Source organism: Coturnix japonica, chromosome Z (genome assembly GCF_054131305.1).
Source record: "Coturnix japonica strain WE chromosome Z, WE-NBRP24, whole genome shotgun sequence".
NCBI classification, from domain to species: Eukaryota; Metazoa; Chordata; class Aves; order Galliformes; family Phasianidae; genus Coturnix; species Coturnix japonica.
The window spans coordinates 1,788,136-1,807,449 of NC_140702.1; the positions used below are offsets into that span (position 1 = coordinate 1,788,136).

The 19,314-nt window shown below is 46.5% G+C and overlaps 4 protein-coding genes across 4 annotated transcripts in view; 3 read left to right on the forward strand and 1 right to left on the reverse strand.

Annotated features, from left to right (window-relative positions):
• LOC107307464 (rho GTPase-activating protein 32-like) overlaps nucleotides 1–19,314 on the reverse strand; it is a 173,932-nt gene that overhangs the window by 41,031 nt on the left and 113,587 nt on the right. The gene's annotated exons all lie outside the window — the stretch shown is intronic.
• LOC146753379 (obscurin-like protein 1) lies at nucleotides 1,888–2,957 on the forward strand. Its single transcript, XM_085529650.1, has 2 exons — nucleotides 1,888–2,150; nucleotides 2,795–2,957. The coding sequence occupies exons 1-2, from the start codon at nucleotides 1,901–1,903 to the stop codon at nucleotides 2,938–2,940; spliced, it is 396 nt and encodes a 131-aa protein (XP_085385776.1). The 5' UTR covers nucleotides 1,888–1,900; the 3' UTR covers nucleotides 2,941–2,957.
• On the forward strand, nucleotides 8,121–9,981 carry LOC146753380 (rho GTPase-activating protein 32-like). The gene is made up of 6 exons (XM_085529234.1): nucleotides 8,121–8,234; nucleotides 8,347–8,424; nucleotides 8,609–8,690; nucleotides 8,961–9,104; nucleotides 9,526–9,628; nucleotides 9,789–9,981. The coding sequence occupies exons 1-6, from the start codon at nucleotides 8,121–8,123 to the stop codon at nucleotides 9,979–9,981; spliced, it is 714 nt and encodes a 237-aa protein (XP_085385360.1).
• LOC146753381 (rho GTPase-activating protein 32-like) lies at nucleotides 10,158–13,153 on the forward strand. The gene is made up of 6 exons (XM_085530469.1): nucleotides 10,158–10,503; nucleotides 10,611–10,718; nucleotides 10,984–11,123; nucleotides 11,602–11,803; nucleotides 12,164–12,309; nucleotides 12,643–13,153. The coding sequence occupies exons 1-6, from the start codon at nucleotides 10,463–10,465 to the stop codon at nucleotides 13,065–13,067; spliced, it is 1,062 nt and encodes a 353-aa protein (XP_085386595.1). The 5' UTR covers nucleotides 10,158–10,462; the 3' UTR covers nucleotides 13,068–13,153.

A 19,314-nucleotide genomic window follows, 5' to 3' on the forward strand; every position in this document is an offset into this window, starting at 1 on the left:
GTGGCATTCCCTATAGGCAATCGTTTGTTTTACCTTTAGAGTTGTTCAAAGAACCATTGTGAACATGAAATTAATTGGAATGGAATAGACGCAAGAGACTTTCCTCTTCTTCCAATTGTCCTCATCCTTTCTTCTCTTCCACCCCTGTTTTGCAGATTACCATATACAAATCACCAGGAAGTTGGAGGACAAGACAGCTTTGGAACGTCATTCTGTCATCCTGTCCTGTGACTTCAGGCCTTCTCCAAAGGTTGTGAAATGGTTCGAGGGCCACACACCCATCGAGCCCTCTGAGAAGTACAAGATCAAGAGGGATAAGCATTCAGCAGAGCTCAAGATTCTGAAGCTGAAGCCCGATGATGCTGGTGTGTACAAGTGCAAGGCAGGAATTGCAGAGACTGAGGCCACGCTGACAGCTGAAGGTATGAGCAGGGAGGGTGGCCTCTTCCATGTCCTATTTCACCTCCGATTTCTCTTCTTGAGGTTGATTTCTGCCGTTCTCCCCTGCTAACTTTATAAATGTATTATCTTCACATAGATGATTACACAAAGATCATCTATTCCAACCATTCTACCACATCCCAGTATGACTTATAGTAACAGTGGTAACAGTTCACCTGGTTTCCCCACAGCCCTCAATGTAGAAGTAACAAAGCACCTGCTGGATGTGGAAATTGAAGAAGAGAGCTCTGCTGTCTTCTCCTGCGAGCTGTCCCATGATGACGAGGACGTGGAATGGTTCCTGAATGGCAACCTCCTTTACACCAACAATTAGAATGACATCAAGAACGTTGGCAGTTGCTGCACATTGACAATGAAGCAGGTTAAGCCTGAGGATGCTGGCACAGTGACAGTGAAGTCAGACAAGGTGTCAGAAAACGCGCGCCTGAAGGTGATAGGTGGGTCTGATCACAGCCCTCCTGGATGTAAGAGATGCTAAGGAGTTCCAGTTCATTCTATTGTGCAGCAATCCTGCTTCTAAAGCTCACCTCTCTGGGGTGACAAGTCATCAGGGGCTTTCTTCCAGTGGAAGGTTCCATTGCAGCAGATTTCAACGAAGGAGGATGGTTTTGGTGTCCTGCCAAAGCATTCCATTGCTTTTTATCATCATTTTACTTAACACAAGGAGAGTTACAAGAGCAATTTCTTTTACTGCTTCAGTAGCATGCAGTGTCAATGCTGTTGTCTCCAAGGATTTATGACTGCAGGGAGAGATCATTCAATGTGTGTTTTGCCTCTAGAATATCTAATGACCAGGCTGTGAGCAACCCGATCTAGCTGTGAATGTCCCTGTTTATTGCAGGGGAGCTGGGCTAGATGGCCTTTATGGGTCTCTTCCAATTCTATGGATACTGTGATTCTAATCTGCTCTCCCCAGCAATTAATCTCTTTTACTCTATGCGCTCAGAGTTTGAAGGATTTCCTCTTTCTCCTTTCTTTTGCATTTGGTGGATGTTTTTTCCCCAGTATAAACATCTGATGTGTGAAATAGAAGATAGATAAAAGGAGTCAATAAAACAGGAAAATCAAAAGTGTTCAGCAGCTTATCCTCTTAATCCTGTGGCCTGCTGTATGAGCTCTGCTCCACGTGAGGGCAATGCCAGCTCTCCAGCTTTAGAAGAGCTGCATCCCAATTACTTCATATGAAATCAGTCCCACCCATGGCAATGCAGGCTGTCCCTCCTGTTCCCTGTATTCTCCTACTGATTAGTTCAGAATTCCATAAAGCATATTCAGTCAACAGACATGAAACCGCTTTAGTATCTATATTGTTGTCGTCAGTACTGGTAAAGATTTATTGATCCCTCTTTAAAAATCTGAAAGCAACTGGAAATGTCTCAACTTCTGTATCACATTGTTGTGTTTTACCTGTTTAATTGCAGAGAAGCCTGCTGTCTTCATGAAGTCCTTGGATGATGTTTTTGGTGAGGAGCAGGGTGTGATTAAATTGGAATGCAAAGCCTCTAAAGAGAAGGTCAAACCAGTGTGGAAAAAGGACGGTGTTGTGCTCTCTTCTGGCAACAAGTATGAGCTGGTACAGTCTGGGAAGACCCTATGTCCCCTTATCCATGACCTTGAGAAGTCAGATGCAGGTTTCTATACCTGTGATATTGGCACTGATGTTGCCAAGTCAAAGGTCAGCGTTCAGGGTAAGTACTGTGGAAAGTAAAGGAGTGCTGAAAGCACATTCAGTGTGGTCACTATGTCTTACACCTATTCCCCCACGAGTCTTAATTGTTTCTACAATAGAAGTGTATTTCTGCAATTTAGCACAGTGATGTCTGGAAAATTCCCATTGCTTTTGATGTAAATGTATCTCCTTTTGCCATGAAAATCACAAAACACGTCAAGAATGTCCTGGAAATGTTTCCTTTCTAAACATCCCTAAAATGGAGAAATGGTTTGAACACCAGTAGGGGTAGGATGGTAACAAATTAGCTAATAGAAACATTTAATTTCTTGTCATAGGCAAAACCCTTTTTCTCACGCAGCATCCTAGAGTTGTCCTCTCTGTTAGGTTTTTCCCTCTGTAGCTCATTGAATCTTCATTCTGCTCCATGGACTGAGCTGCTCTCCTTGTAGTTCTTCCAGAGCAAAGCCAAGAGATTCACGTCTCTTTTTTTTTATAGCTTTCTGGTAATTCTGAGAGGAGAATGTCTTAGAGAATACATCAGTGAGGAACGCAGCCATGATCTGCAAATCCTGAGTTCAAACACCAGTACTGCTACTCACATTGGTCACGAATGCCTTTTCTCCATCTAAACCTCATACTAACCCATCTCTTATCTTCCAGAGCTGAATATTGGCATTACCAAACGGCTGAAAAACACTGAAATCCAGGAGGGAGAAGATTGCACTTTTGAATGCATTCTGTCCCATGAAAGCATTGATGAGTTCAAGTGGACACTGAATGGAAGCAGAGTGGAAAGTGTTGGGTGATTTAAAGCTTCTAACGTGGGTTGGTAAGAGACTCTCCTTATCAAAAGTGTGACTCCTATTGACTCTGGGGAAGTCGTTTTTATTGCCCGTGGTCTAACCTCCAAAGCCTCTCTGTCTGTGAAAGGTAATGAGATGGGAGAGATTCTGGGTCTGATTCCTTCAACTGTCTCCTGATAAGATTGTCATGAGAGCTAACTCATAATATGGTTAAAGTGAATAGCAACCTTCTACTTGAACATTGTAGCACTGAGAATTTCTCTTAAAAATAAGTAAAAGGAGGAACCATTTGACACAGATGTGAGAACTACCTAAAACACTGGGGTAGTGTTGGAAATAGGCATCTCACTACAGCTTGTTCCATTACCAGTAAATCAGGAATGATCTGTTGAGGGAACTGTGGGAGCAAATATCCTCTAAGTATAAGCTGAAGGGATGGCCTTCACATCATCTAGCTGTACAACAAATTCCTATCTAGAACATGTGCATCTGAGAGCATCATCATCCAAGGCTCCCAGTGAGATCCTACCAGCGCATGTATAATGGTATTGAACTTTCCAGATATCTTCTGGAACTGTCAAGCCTATGTAAATGGGTGGACTCTGTGGTCTTCTTAGACTCTTTCAATCTCTATGTGATGTTCTAGAAGTGAGGGCAAAGGAGATTCAGGACACCTCTGTATGCTTGGGACTTGTTGTGGTAACAAATCCCTTTGTCCTACACCCTCATTCCCCTTTTTTCCTTCCAGAAAATGCTAATTATTAAGGAACTTTCAGATGTGCAAATTGAAGAAAGTGGAACTGCAGTTTTTACATGTCAGAGCGAGAAAGGCTCATCCTCTGTCATATGGAGGAAAGGCATTGCTGAGCTCAGGCCTGGCAGGAAATACGAGATGGCACAGAAAGGACGAGACCTGCAGCTGACCATAAGAAATCTGGAGAAAAGTGACAGTGACGTGTACACCTGTGACATTGGTGATGCCCAGTCCAGAGCCAAGCTGGTTGTACAAGGTATGTGTGAGAGCCATGTGACTGCGCATCCTGTTTCTCCACTCCCAAGACATTATCCTGGTAGTATTTGTACATTTATGGCAGGTCTTTGGGGCTGCAGCTGTCTGGCCTGAATAGCAGTTCACGAGCCATGCACAGAGCGAGCTGCATGGAAAGGGAAAGAACTACCAAGTAGAGCCACTGAGAACTTCATGTATTATTTAAAAACCAAAAATGCTGATGTAAGGTGAGGCTGGTGACCCAGAAATCAGTGTGAACTTTCTATCTCTGACCTTTCTGAGTTAAAAATAGTCCTCCAAAGTTCTAGGCAAAAATTCCCTGATGCTGCATTCTGGGTAGTTGTCACGGTTTAAACAAAAATCTACCTGTGTCCATGACAGGGGGGGCTGCAGGCAAACGAGGTACTAGAAGGAGCTGAACCTCTGTCCCAACTACTTCAGAAGCAGCCCGAATCCCCTCATACACGGCTAAGATCTTCTTTCTCAGTTGGAGTGTAGCGCTCCTCAGACCCTTTATATGCTCGACTCCAGAATCCCAGGGGTCGGCCTCGGGTCTCTCCTGAAGCTCTTTGCCACAAACTCCAAGTGGGACCTTTCTCTCCAGCAGCAGTGTAGAGGATGTTCTTCACATCCTGTCCTGTCTGTACTGGCCCCAAGGCCACAGCACGGGCTATCTCTTGTTTTATCTGCTCAAAAGCCTGCTGCTGCTCAGGACCCCATGAGAAATTATTCTTCTTCTGTGTTACTTAATAGAGGGGGCTCACTATGTGGCTGTAGTTTGGGACATGCATTCTCCAAAAGCCCACTACTCCCAGAAAAGATTGGGTCTCTGTCTTGTTGGTGGGCGGAGACATAGCAGTGATTTTGTCAGTCACATCTGCTGGGATGTGTCGATGCCCATCTTGCCGTTTTACACCTAAGAACTGGATTTCCTGGGCAGGCCCCTTCACCTTGCTGCGCTTAATGGCAAAACCAGCTTGCAAAAGAATTTGGATTATCTGTTTTCCTTTCTTGAAAACCTCTGCTGCTGTATGGCCCCACACGACAATATCATGAATATACTGCAAGTGTTCAGGAGCATTACCCTGTTCCAAGACAGCTTGGATCAACCAATGGAAATGGTTGGGCTGCGCTTCCACCCTTGAGGTAAATGGTTCCAGGTATACTGAACAGCTCTCCAGGTAAAAGCAAACTGTGACCTACATTTTGCAGCCAATGGGATGGAAAAGAAGGCATTAGCAATGTCAATGGTGGCAAACCACCTAGCTTCTTTTGACTCCAGTTCATACTGGAGTTCTAGCATGTCTGGTACAGCAGCACTCAATGGAGCTGTGAATTCATTCAGGCCACAGTAATCCAATGTCAGCCTCCATTCTCCATTGGCTTTACGCACTGGCCATATGTGGTTGTTAAAAGCAGAGTGAGTTTTGCTAATCACTCCCTGATTCTCTGATTGGCGAATTAGCTTGTGAATGAGGAGCAATGAGTCCCTATTGGTGCGGAACTGCTGTCTTGTACCACTTTGGTGGCAATTGGTACCACTTGGTCTTTTACCTGGAGCAACCCCACAGCAGAAGTATCATCTGACAGACCAGGTAAAGCTGACAGCTGCTTAACACCGTTTGTGTAAACAGGATCTATCCCAAAGGCCCATCGATACCCCTTGGGATCCTTAAAATATCCTATCCTAAGTTATATCGATACCGAAAATACATGGAGCCTCTGGACCAGTCACAATAGGGTATTTTTGCCAGTTTTTACCAGTGAGGCTTATTTTGGCCTCCAACATAGTCAATTCTTGGGAAGCCCCGGTCACTCCATGGATATATATTGGTTGTGTCCCTTGGTGACTTGAGGGCATTAGGGTGCATTGTGCACCAGTGTCCACCAAGGCTTTATATTTCTGTGGTTGAGATGTGCCAGGCCACCTAATCCACACAGCCCAGTATACTCTATTGTCCCTTTCCCCGCCCAGGCTGTAGTCAGGGCCCCTCTATTGGTTACCTCGATGGCTTGCAGCAACTGGAACTTCCCCCCTTTTGGCACATGTAGCCCTGTCTTTCATGTCTCATGTCCAGTTCCACATGTTGTTTGAAGCACCATCTTAGAGGCAGCCTTTATTTCTCCAGCCCACCACTCTCTTGTACCACGAGAGCTCTCCTGCTTCTCGCTGTGATGTGAGACTGAATGGAAGGCCCTGCAGAAGTCTGGGTAGGTGATGTCAGTTGCTGTTCCTTTCCCCAACTGGTGCTGGGAAAAGCAGGGAATGGGACTGGGAGACATCCCGGCGGTGGGATCCTGCCTAAGCAAAACTGAATGGCTGTTCTGATCCATGTATTTTAACCTGAGTGAATCTGACACTAATGAGGGAGGTGAGGGACCTGTGGGAAGAAAATGTATGTGCCGCAGTTTGTGGTGCAAGGTGTTCTAGGAGCTGCTGGTAAGAGTGCCCAGAAGTCTTCCTTTTTTGACAGGGAGAGGATTAACAAGGTTATTTTAATGAATCTATTTCCTTTCTGTTCATCTTTCATACTACCTCTCAAAAAACTGTCTGTGGATTCTGTCATAGTTTTGTGCTGTTGCTGTCAATATTCTACATCATAACATCATGTGCAGTATGAATCATTAATTGAGGGTATAAATAGTGGAATCATGTACAAAGGAAAAAGGGTTAAAGAGAAAGTAAATTTATGTGTGGATTCTATGCATTCTCAAGTAGTAGTTCTTGCTAAAGAGAATTCGTGTGCACTCTGTGCTTTCATCTGCACAAAGGATCTTGTAATCATCTCTGTCTGTGTTTCTTTTAGACCCAGAGATGGAGCAGAGTGGAACACAGACTTGGGTGGATCTTCATTCAGGAGCAGGGACACGTCATGCTCATCTGAGGTGTCTGGCTGACAACAAGAGCAGAGAGGTAAGTTTCATAGGGTCGCGTGCACATTTTATTTTATTTTTAATTCATGATGCATAGAGGCGTTCCCCAGACAAAGTGACCATTTCTCAACTGGACTTTCTAGAAATGAGCTAGGCAGTGAAAATGGGTTTGAAGCATCCCAAAGAGCCCCGCAAGAGAATGCTGAGAGTTAATCTGGCACCCTCCTTTGGAAACGTCCTTTGTCTGTCAGCTCTTCAGCTGTGCCCTAACACCTCCCATTGCGCTGCCACACCAGGATAGAATTCCAAGCCCACACTGAGTCCTGGAATGTTGTGGTGCCGTGTTGGAATCAGATGTGACCACGTGGTCTTGGCTCCCCGCCTTGTGGGGGGTCATGGTGGACCAGGCTGTTGGCCGTTGGTGATGTCATAAGCGTCTGGAATGAGGGGAGGAGCGGTGCGTTCTGTGTTCCTTTGTGGGTGAGCTAGTGGTCGGAGTGGTTGGTTGCGTTGTGGTTCTTGTGCCTTTAGTGCCGTTAGTTAGTGCTGTTAGTTAGTTAGTGCCGTTACTTAGTTAGTGCCTTTAGTTAGTTAGTGCCGTTAGTTACTTAGTGCCGTTCATTAGTTAGTTAGTGCCATTAGTTAGTTAGTGCCATTAGTTAGTTAGTGCCTTTAGTTAGTGCCTTTAGTGCCTTTTTCTTCACACCGTCGTGTGTGAAGATAGCTTGAGGGGATCTCACTGCCAGGTATGTGCCATATTTTGTCCCCCTGCATGGTTTTGCCACAGGGTATGCGCGGGTAGCTCTGAAGAAGTCTGTCCATACTGTGCTGTGTGAATAGAGAAAACAGAAGTGTGTTTCTGCTCTGTTCCAGCTCTTCACACTTGCTGTGATGGGTGTCACGTGCAGTGGGATCAGCCGTGAGCCCGAGGTGGCGGCGACGGAGGTACAGTATGAAGCTCTGGCTGGTCTTTGTTCCCTGTGTTGAGCCATTAGAAGGAGCTGCAGATGTACTCTCCTGCAGGAAAGAATGGGCCAAAAAGGGCCTGGCCAGCTGTCTGCGCCAGTGCCATTGCTGATTAGTCTGGGTAGAGAGAGATGCATCTTTGCATGGCCTGGCAATGCACACCAGGAAGAGAAATAACTGTGATGAGACATGCAGCTCCTTCTGAAGTGCTCCTGATAAGGACGGAGCACATTTGCTGCAGCTTTCTCTGCAGATGTGCTCCTCACCTTGAAATCCTCCTGGTTTGTCCTCATCTCCTGACCACGGCCTGTGCTCTGTTTTGCAGGCTGATAACATGCGGAAGCCGCAACTGGAGCGTGCTGTGTCATTGATTAACGTTCCAGCGATTGCGGCAGCCCATGTTATTAAGTCCTACGTCGCCCAGGGGCCGGGTGAGCTCTCCCTTGAGGTAAGCAGTTAGAGGCGTTCCTTGTTGTCATGCATAGAAGAAGGCAGTCGTTTGAGATGTGTTTTCCTACCAGATTTGCTGAATGTGGGATTGACGTTTCAATCTCTTGCAGGTCGGAGATCTGGTGTGCATTGTTGACATGCCACCAAAGGAGCTGAGCCCCTTTTGGAGAGGCAAGCGTGGCTTTGAGGTAGGCACACGTTTCCGACTAGAGAGCAAAATTTGAGTAGAGTCAGGAATCTCAGGTTGGAGCTGCTCTGCCTGCACAGAATGGCTGCTGGACGCAAACGGTTGCCCTGTGTCGGTGTCAGAGGACCTTCCCTTTGACCCTGGGCTTGGGCTAATGCTCACCTGCCTTTTTGTTCTTATTACAGGTTGGATCTTTCCCTGGTGAGTGCGTGGAACTCATCAGTGGAAAAGTTCCCGAGTCCCTGGTCAATTCCTTGCCAAAGCCAGGTACATATGTTACGTTTGATAATGCGGGTTAGTAAAATGGGGTCAGAATGTGGCTTTAAGGGGGTTCGTTAATGCCCAAGTTCAGCAAGCTTAGCAAGAAAACTGCATTAAGCTCCTTGGGCACCTTCAGGGATAGGGAAAATCTGTTCTTGCATGTCTATGTTGGGAATGCTCTTCCCGTTGTTACATGGCCTGTCAAATGCATTATGTTCAGCCTCATCCAACCAAGCCAGGCCTGAAATGAACTGGTTTCTTTGTTTTGTTGCGCAGTGCCAAGGAGACGGGGCAAGCTCATCCCCTTCCTTCGTTCCCTGGTGAAGGCCCGCCCCAGGAGAGCGACGGAGCCGGAACTGAAGAAGGAAGGGGTGTTTGGGTGTGACCTGGGGGAGCACCTTCTGCGCTCTGGCCGTGATGGTAAGGAACAGCCCATTCCCGAGATCTTCCTCCGTTGGGCATATAAAGTTGAAAGGGAGATCATATTTAGCAAGTGTTTCAGCCTGAAAATGCAGGAAGCCTTCTGGCCACAGAGAGCATCCTGCATCCTTTTCCTAGCTCTCCTGGTATTTAGATTCCAGAGGGAGCTGTGATGGGACTTGCAGTGTCTGTGGTTTTGCCAGAATTACTTTCTCCAGGCTATTAATAGGTCATGGCATTTCTGGAAAGCCAAGAACACATCTCTGTGCAGTTTCCTCACAGCTGTCTCTGCCAGCCTTCTCCTCTAAGGAGGAAGCAAGCCGTAGACTGGCTGGGCTTAGAAGATGGGATGTGAGAATAGCACGGCTTGAACCAGGACTTGAGTAAGAAGCTGAGCTAACTGCTGGCTCTTGTTCTGTAGTCCCCCAGGTACTCCAGAGCTGCTCTGAATTCATTGAGGAGCATGGCGTAGTGCAGGGGATATACCGCCTCTCCGGCGTGGCGTCCAGGATCCAGCGACTACGGTAAGAGTGCTGCAACTGACACAGCTGTCAGTACGGGCACATGTCATGCTGAGGGCGTTCAGAGGAACCCTTTGCTTTTCTTGACTGTTATTTGTGTGGCTTTGGACTGGTTTCCGTCTTTCTCAAAGCCCTCTGCTCTATTCTGTGTCCTTCTCTACAGCCATGAATTCGATTCAGAGCAGCTTCCCGAGCTTAGCATCCGAGAAATTAACAGTGTGAGCTCCCTGTGCAAGATGTATTTCAGGGAGCTCCCGAACCCTCTCCTGACTGAGCAGCTGTATGGGAAGTTCTTGGTAAGCACAGGGCAATATTTTGGAAAAGATACGTACCTCTTCCCTGGGCGTCCTGGCTAGTGGTTGCAGCAGTGCCCCAGCTCTGAGGTCTCCTTTCTGTTAGCCCCATGAGGCATGTCTTTGCCACATCCTGCCTCTCATTGATGGCACTTGTGGTGGTGCCAAGAGTTGCTTATTTAAGTTATTCACCATACTTGTGAGAATTCCCTTTCTTTTACTGTTCCCCAACTATTGGTAGAATGGGGTTAATAGCAAATTGGACTTTGAGACGAATGCCCACTGCAAGGAGCTGCACTGAGCAATCAGGCAGTAAAGCCCCCCAGATCTTGCACTGCTTGGCCTTGATGGCACAGGCTGCGTGCTGCTGTGTTCCCCTGATGCCTCTTGGAAGGCATCGAGTCTGCCTCAGTGCTGACCACCAGCGCGCTGTCTCCATGGTTCCCAAACCTGTGGCAGCTCTCCAGCCTGACTGGTGTCTGAATCCCTTCCTGCCTTTTTCCAGGACGCTGCTGGTGCTGCAGAGGAGGAGCGGGTGCTCAGAATGAAGGATGCCATCCAGCAGCTGCCCGCTCCTCACTACAGGTCAGTGCTGCACTCGGTCTGCTGAGCTGGATGAAGTTATGTTTGTTTTGTGCACTGCAGCACGGCTTGCTTTTTGGTGCTGAACATCTGCCTCTCTTGTTTTCCAGGACCCTGGCGTACCTTATGAGACACCTGGCGTCTCTTGCAGGGAAGTGCTCCGACACCAGCATGGACGCTAAGAACTTAGCTATTGTGTGGGCTCCAAACCTCTTAAGGTAAACTTCTTTTTCTGTTTCAACACGATGCTTAGTTCTGCTCTCCCCCAACCATAGGGGCACAATTTCTAGATTGCAGTTTCTACTGACTTGTTTATCTGGGACTGCTGTATTCCTGATCATCCAGGAGAAATTCGTCAGTGGCATCGCTGTTTGCCCACTGCGGAAGTCTCCAGAGCCCAGCTTGACAGTTTTTAGCTACAGAAATTCAGACTTGGGGAAATGATCTTGGGGAAATGACTTGTAAGATCTGCCTTTTCTTCAGATCCCAGCAGAGCCAGTCCGCCTGCTCCAATAGTGAAGCTGCCTGCATGGAGCTGCAGACACAGACAGCTGTGGTCGAGTTAATGATCAGCCACGCAGATGTCCTTTTCTGCTCCGAATCCACACCAGCTGTGGGAGAGGGTGAGCGTCTTCCTCCATTAGCTTGATCTGACACCTTGATCCAATCCAGGCCTTCTCCAAAACCTTTAAAAATGCTTTTGCTGTCGAGGAGACAACAGGCTTCTGGGCTTAAATTAGAATATGGCCCTCTGTTGTTGGATCCGTAGTGTGTCTAAAGCCAAACCTTACATGTAGATAACTGTCACTGCTGTTAAGATGTTTTGCAAGCAGCTGAAGCTTGATTGAATTGTGGCAGCAAAGCTTTCTGAAATCCCAGCCCCCTAGTTTTTCTAGGGTTTTTGTTTGCCTGTTTCAGTATAGTGAGCTGCTCTTAATTGTGGCTGTGTCCTTTGCCACGAGCATACCTCTGAGCACACGGTTATTTTGAGCTCCTCATTTTCCAGTGTCTCGAATAAGCAAGTCTGAGAGATACGCAGAACTGGGATGGCTGTGCTGCTGCTTTCTGATCCTCTGTCTTACCTGTGGTTTTCCCTTGCAGGGCACAGTTCTCTGGCCGGGTCCATGTCTGTGTGTGTGTCTCCTCCTGCCGTAAAGCTGCTCACCGTGCAGGAGGCTCAGGCCCAGCGAAGCGGCCAGAGCAGCTCTCCCACTTTAACACAGAGCAGGGACATTGAGGTGGAGGAAGACTCTGCAGCTGTACCAAGCAGATTCCACACGGTCATTGATTTTCCATCTGAGAGGTAAAGAGGACTTCCTTTCCAGCCGCTAACATCATTGGTTGGGTGCGTCTTATTGGTGTATTTTTTGTCCATTATATATAAAGGAGCCTGCCAGCTCCTGTCCGGTCCGGCTGTGTAGCCTTTCTTTACATGCTCTGCATCTTGCTTGACATGGTTGAGAGGAATGTAGCCAGCAGGACTTGAGGGCTGAGCTGTAGGAATGGAAGCGTCCTCTGCTGTTTGAAACAGAGCGCGTTTCTAAGCTGTGTTTCAGCAGAAAGCAGGCAGTGCCAGGAATAGGGAACTGTTGGCAGGGGCTCGGTGCAGCTCTTCCCTCACCCTGCACCACGACTGACAGCATGCTCTGTTTTCTCTCTGCAGACCAAGGTGTCCCAGAGGAAGGATGGAGTCACCAGCATGCAGTTGGTGTTCTTGCTTCTCCCTGCGCAGACCATCAGCAGTGGATGAACACCAACTGCAGAGCAGTGCCAGGGAGCCATCAGAAACAGAAGTCGTGCTCCTGGCAGGTAAGCAAGCAAATCCAACAAAAACAAATGACAAGCAAAAACACTGCTTGTCAGCAACACAGGTATAATTCATGCTTTCAGTGGGCTTGTACCTCCTCCTAGCGTTCAAGCCTGTGTCTGACATATTCAGTTGACCCCTGTCTTTCCCAAATGAGTCTCTTGTCAACACAGGAGCTGGACCTGCATGAGGGTCACTTTCAAGGCAGTGACACTGTTGCTAGAAGCCTATTTGCTTCTGCCCACCACCACTACATAGCTAAATGGCAAGAACCTGTTTCATGATTCATCCTGTGAACATTCAACACTAACCGCTGTGCATCTACTTCTTCCTAGGTGACTCCAGCCCTTTTGCACCTCGAAGACACAGAACAAGTGATGATGGCGCATCCTGTGCTTCCATCAATATAGAACTGTTAGGAAGCACAGGATGCTGCAGTTCTGATGAAAGCCTTCTATGTGACAGCAGCGATGGACAGAAGAATGTGATCATTGTTACAGCCCTCATTCATCCCATCCCTCCTGAAGCTCCAGACCTGAGCCTGCCAGATGCCACCGTCACCAGCCTGGACTGTGGCCCGGTGCCCTTCCGGGACAGCCCAGAGCAAGCCCAGCCCGATTGCCCCAATAGCGACACCTCGAAGCAGGACCAGGACAGCGTTAATGAGGAGCAGCCCAGACTCTTGGAGGGGGACTTGGAGTCAGGCCTCCAGTCCCAGGAACCAGGCAGCAGCTCAAGCTCTGAGCCACTCTCCCCTTAACATCAGAGGATGAGTTCCATCTTTACCCCAGACCATTCATTCCCTCCTTTCTCCTATTGAATAAAGGCACGCTCGTGCTCAATCAACGCCTTGACTGCATTCCGAGTCTTCATTCGCAGAGATTGGGATGAGTGCAAGAAACATCAAGGCAGCTCAGCTTGCAACGCTCTGGCTGTGGGGTGCATGCAGGGATGCTGTAACCATACAGGGAAAGGCTTCCACTGCTTCCTAAAGCTGTAGTCCAGCCCTGCTACTGCTCTGTGGCACAAAGCCCTGAGGGATGTTCCATATTGTTAACCTAAGTGAAGCCAGCTTCATGCACTGTGTTTTGTTGTTGCTGGGTGAGAGGGGGATGCACGTTGGTGAGAAGATGAACATTGCTGGATCTGCCACGAGTGTCCCTTCTGCCTCTAAGAATATGTCCTAAGTAGGATGTGAACACTGCTGGCACTTCCTCATTGCATGTGCTTGGAGGATCTTCAGTTCTTGCACATTCAGGATGTCTGACAGTGACTACGAGGGAATTCTCAAGTACTAGGAATTACATGAAATAGTTGGAACGGGTAAGTGTCATCTTTGTACAGAAACAGCACGCCTAACAGTCTGTCTCACCACCCTAGAATTAATCTGAGAATAGATTGACAGCTCTTGTCAGTTCTCTAAGTCAGGTTTCATTTGGATAAACTTGAAATTGGATTTTTGAAACCAGTTGGAAATTGATGGTGCTGATTACCTCTTCCTCTAATTGAAGCATTACACACAGTGTATGCTAGGTACTCTGCTTTACCTGTAATATTATATTAGAGAAGAATTCACACTCGACTTTAAGCATCTGTGTTTTGAATTATAGGTGGTTTTGCAAAGGTAAAACTCGGGCGGCATCTTCTTACTGGTGAAAAAGTTGCACTAAAAATCATGGAGAAAGTTACTTTATGGGTAAGCCAAAAGGCATTTAAATATGATAATATCTTCTGTTGGAGTTGTGGAGTTCTCAAGAACACAGGGGCAGGTGGGATGGTACATAGGAATGCAGCCTACTGGTCCCATTGCCTTTTGAAAGATGCTGTAGAGCTGGAAAAAGTTTAACAGAGCACCACAAATCTTGTTCCTCATTGTTCAGAGGGCAGTATTCTCTGGCTGTAAAATGGAGAAAGTTATTACATCATTACATTACATTACATTATTATGACATTATTACAGCATGATGACATTGTTTCTAAGGACCGCCTTTCAGAATAGGAAGCTCCAGTCTTTTTTTGACAGACTGTTTCAGCAATTGCTTCTGTTCACAGTCAGGGTTATGCCCAGAGACCTCAAACCGGTGAGCATGAACTGCAGTCAGTCTTCCATAAATAATAATGAATGTGTTTTTGTTTTTCTGTTGGGGGAGAAAGTTACAGTACTCCACTCCATTCCAGTGGATTGCAGGAGAGAATTAAAGGGGGTAAAAACAACACAGAGTAGAACTCATAGGTTGATATAGAATTATGTACTGAGATAGAAAAAAGGATAATAGTTATGATGAATGCAAAAGCAATTGCTCACCACCTACCAATCAGTGTCCAGTTAGCCTCCTAGTAGTGGAAGAGATTTACATGAACTATTTACCCCCTTCAAAACTCTTTCCACAATATGTCATATAGTATGGAATATCCTTTGGCCAGTTTAAGTCAGCTGTCGTAGTTCTGTTCCTTCTCACTTCCTTGGGCTCTCAGCTGAAGTCTTGGTCCTGGCAGGTAAGGGTGCAAATCCAGCTTTCAAAACACTGCTTGTCAGCAACACAGGTAGAATTCATGCTTTCAGTGGGCTTGTACCTGCTTCTGGCGTTCAAGCCCGTGCCTGACATCTTCAGTTGACACCTGTCTTTCCCAAACGAGTCTCTTGTCAACACAAGAGCTGGACCTGTATGAGGATCACTTTCAAGACAGTGGCTCTGTTGCTTGAAGCCTATTTGCTTCTTCCTGCCGCCACTCTATAACCAAATATCAACAACCTCTTTCATGATTCAACTTGCAAACGTTTGACACTAACCCTTGTGTTTCTATGCCTTCCTAGGTGATTCGAGCCCTTGTCAACCCCAAAGATCCAAACCAAGTAGTGATGTGCTGTGTGTTTCCATCAATGGAGCGTTCTTATTAAGCACAAATCGCTGCAATTCGGATGACAGCCTTCCACATGGTAACAGTGATGGACACAAGGGGCTCATCCACGTTCATGCTCTCATATCTCCTGGCTCTGCTGAAGCTCCTGACCTGAGCCTGCCAGACACCACAGTCACCTGCCTGGATTGTGACCCAGCGCCTTTGCAGTGCTGCCCATCCCAAGCACAGCCCGAGTGCCCCAACAGCAGCACCACCATGCAGGAGCAGGGCAGCATCAGTGAGGTGAAGCTGAGCATCTTAGATGGGGACTTAGAGTCAGGCTGCCAGTCCCAGGCACCAGGCAGCAGCACCAGCTCTGAGCCACTCTCATCTTGACAAGAGGAGTCCCATCTTCACCCTTGACCTCTCAAGCCCTCCTGTCTTTTATTGAATAAAGTCACTCTCATGCTCAATCATCGCCTTGGCTGCATTCCGAGTCTTCATTCACAGGGATTGGGATGAATGCAACAAACAGCAAGGCAGCTCAGCTTGCAATGCTATGGCTGTGGGGTTCGTGCAGGCAGAGCTCTGGGTTCCCATTTTGCATGGCTTTGGGATGTCAGCAGCAAGATCTCTACCATTTTGTATGGGAGCAAATAATCTCTAGCATCCAGGTTGCTGCTCATGATAATCCCAGTCTTCCTGGCTGTCACTCTGTGATACCTTTCAAAGCCTTTTGATACTCTTTGATGCCTTGGCTGCTCCCTAACACCTCTGTCCTCCTGCCATGTTGACTCATGTCTCCCACTTTGAAGCTGGCTTTGCAGATCATTTCCAGCCCTGTCATCATCACGCTGCAGCAGGAGGTGCTCACCTGGCCCAATGTCTGGCAGTGCTGCTTGTTCTGCAGATGAGCAGCTGCCTCCTCATCTCTTCAGCTACAGGAGTTTTTCTCAGGGCAGTTAGATGCAGTCATGCTCCTCTGGATTTGGTGTGTTAAATCCATGCTGCATGGCAGCAGTCAGTGCAATACAAAGGTGTTCTGTGTGCCACAGCATTTCTCCAGGGGCTGCCAAAGGTAGAAGCACAACACAGCACCATCCTTCTGACAGTCATGTCTGTGAGTGTTAGACATGTGAGCACTGCATCATCCCCAGCGTGTCAGTGCTTTTCCACACCAACCTGACTCTCACACTCTGCACTGAATGTAACTCTGCTCTTGTGGAGACAAATGCTTTCTGTCACATCCTCCATCCCTGCAACCATTTGCCGGTAGGCAGCTCTTGCAGAAGAATCAAGCAGCAGAACCTTTTGCTCACCCTACAGCATGCAAATGCTATGAAAGCAGAAATAACCTGGCGTGCTCTGGGTCTGCAAGGCTGCACAGATGGGAGAGGTAGATTGTGTTTTTGCAGTGGAAGTTTCCAGTATTTTCAGTACACAGTGTAGGCCCTAACTGAATGTATAACCCTCTTGTAAAACAGCTGTATAAGTAGTTTTTCCACCAAGAAAGTTGCTGAACAGAGTTAAGTTCAGACTGGGGGCATTCTGACATGGGTAGAATTGAGACAAGCACAAGATAAATACGCAGGGTGGGTAGAGCCCAGCACAGCACAGAATGAATGTACTGACTGTTGGAAACATTGCCCTGCTCTGTCCGCAGAAAAGTACAAGGCAGACCTAAAAACAAGAGGTTGGTAACTGACCTATATATTAGGTCAATTCAATTTCAATATATGGAAAGGAATCCTAGCAACAATCTGGAGGACTATGGCACAAGGCCATATTATATCAGGCTCTAGCAAATTTACAGGCAGTCACTGCACAAAGAGGTAGATTTGAGTTGCACATTATATGATTCCCACAAAGATTAAGGAAATCTGAAGCTTTCAATATATTTTTAATTCTTTTTTCATTTCATTTTTTATACACCTGACCCAGACCCCAACCCTCACAGGAGCTGTAAAGACAACAGCATTAACCCGCAATGTAACTCTAATCCTAACCCTTACCCTGATTCTAAAATCGTCTCTAACTCCAAATGTAACAACAAAAATGATGCTACAAGTTTGTAGCAAAAGGAGCCTTAACCCTGATCATAATCCAAAAAACAATCATTAAGGTAACAATAATCTTTACCTTAAAAGTAATATTAATCGGAGCCCAGGTGATGCCTGCATCCAATCAGAAGCATGCTTTGCATTATTTAAGAGTTGTATTTTTTCCAATGAACTCTCTCTATTATCACGTTTATAAAGTAACAGAGTCTGTTCTTTTTCTCCTGACACTGTGCCTTACTCCAGACATCCCCTGGAAATGACCCAGATAGGGCACCATCAAAGTAATGCTAATAGTAATGTCAGTCCTAAGGGTATCTCTAGCCTCAGTGTTAATGGGATGCTAACAACAATCCCGACAGCCTTAAACATTCTGGTGGTGTGACAGAGGTGCTGCCTTGCACATGCTGGGCAGTCCCATTGCCTGTTAAATGCAGGCGGCAGCAGGACTTAGCCCCAGGAAATACTGGTTCTATTCTCATCCTGGTCACATATGCAGCAAACACATCATAAGCCTCTTGATCTATCTGGAATCAAATTTGCTGGCAAAATGGCAAAGAACCCTGCAGGTCTCATTTCTCTATTTGTATCATGAAGCAATCATGGTATTCTAATCCCTTGGGGAATCTGAGGGTAGTCATTCACCCCAATACCCAGATTACCCTTATACTTAGTAAGTGTTAGATAAGAATCAGGAGAGAAACACTAATCATACATGAGATAAACAAGTAGCAAATGGATTATAAGAGAGTAATCCTATGTACAGCATAGTCTAATAAAATTAACATTGGAGTGGTTGGAGATAGAGAGCCTTTGGGGATGAGAGCACTGGAAACAAAGAAATATTGTAGAGATTCCTTGGAGTTGAGAAATCAAACAAAACAAACTCAGTTTTTTTGTGACTTCTCCATTTTCCTACATGCAAAATGTAAGAAGTGATTGAATTATAAATGATAGAAGCAGAAAGAAAATTGGTCTGCCTCTGTGCCAGACTTCATTAAATATTGGCCATAGCAGTATATAAAGCCACAGAAAGGTAAAGTAAATGCCAAGTACTGAATGAGAGAAATGACGTTTTACCATATGCACCATCACAAGAAGTAATTTCCTGCCTTCAGGGGTAACGAGAGCAATGACATCTTGACTTCAGATGTTTCTGTCTATAAAGAAAAGTAGACCTGTGGAAGGAGGGAGAGATTTCCTGAAGCTGAGGATCAACCACTGTGAGACTGAGGGTGACTCTGTAGTGAAGGGATGTGGATCAGATCTGTGGGTGTCAGAAGCTCTCACAAGCTTGTCCAGTCAGCAGTGTAGTTCTTGACTCTGTGACTCGGTGATTCTATGATTCTATGTCTTTCCCTTCAGTTCAGTATCAGTGACCTGTCCATGCTCCAACAGATCCATGTCTCTCCTGTACTGAGGACTCTGCATCTGGATGCAGTACTCCAGATGAGGCCTCATCAGCACAGAGTAGAGGGGCAGGATCGCCTCCTTTGCCCTGCTGGCCGTGCTTCTTTTGATGCAGCCCAGGATATGGTTAACTTTCTGTGCTGTGAGAGCACACTGCTGGCTCATGTTCAGCTTCCCACCAACAGGAACCCCAGGTATTTTTCGCCAGGACTTTGCTCAATCCTTTCAGGCATTTCCCTTCCACTGAAAGCTTGATCCAGGATCTGGCCTTGTTCATGTGCACGGTGCTTTCTCACTTCATTGTGTGCACGGTGATTTCCCAAATAAGTCCAGATTTGCAGCATTTCCTTTCCAAAAAGAACTGAAGGTGGGGAATAAAGTGGGGAGGAGAGAGATAGATTCCAGCTGTATCTGCTGATCCATCTTTGCCTCATAGCAGGAAATAATCAAACACCTGTCTTAGTTCCTGGTGCTGTGCAAAGAGGAGCTCCTCATAAAGATGAATTTCTTCCTCAAGTTCTATTGATCACAGTACCGGTCTGTTTATCAGCTTTCTGTTTTGGACCCCTCACTATAAGAAAGATATTGAGGCCCTAAATCTTGTCCAGTGAAAGGCAACAAAGCAGTGAAGGATCTGGAGCAAAATTAAGCTGGGCAGTTCTTTTTTTTTTTTTTGAGAACCAAATCAGTAATATTTTT

Coding starts and splice junctions, on each gene's coding strand:
- LOC146753381 (XM_085530469.1), top strand. CDS start 10,463: ATGAAGGATGCCATCCAGCAGCTGCCCGCTCCTCACTACAG. Junction 10,719..10,983: donor TGGGCTCCAAACCTCTTAAG/GTAAACTTCTTT, acceptor CCTTTTCTTCAG/ATCCCAGCAGAGCCAGTCCG. Junction 11,124..11,601: donor CACACCAGCTGTGGGAGAGG/GTGAGCGTCTTC, acceptor TTTCCCTTGCAG/GGCACAGTTCTCTGGCCGGG.
- LOC146753379 (XM_085529650.1), top strand. CDS start 1,901: ATGAAGTCCTTGGATGATGTTTTTGGTGAGGAGCAGGGTGTGATTAAA. Junction 2,151..2,794: donor GTCAAAGGTCAGCGTTCAGG/GTAAGTACTGTG, acceptor CTTATCTTCCAG/AGCTGAATATTGGCATTACC.
- LOC146753380 (XM_085529234.1), top strand. CDS start 8,121: ATGCGGAAGCCGCAACTGGAGCGTGCTGTGTCATTGATTAACGTTCCA. Junction 8,235..8,346: donor CGGGTGAGCTCTCCCTTGAG/GTAAGCAGTTAG, acceptor AATCTCTTGCAG/GTCGGAGATCTGGTGTGCAT. Junction 8,691..8,960: donor CAATTCCTTGCCAAAGCCAG/GTACATATGTTA, acceptor TTTGTTGCGCAG/TGCCAAGGAGACGGGGCAAG.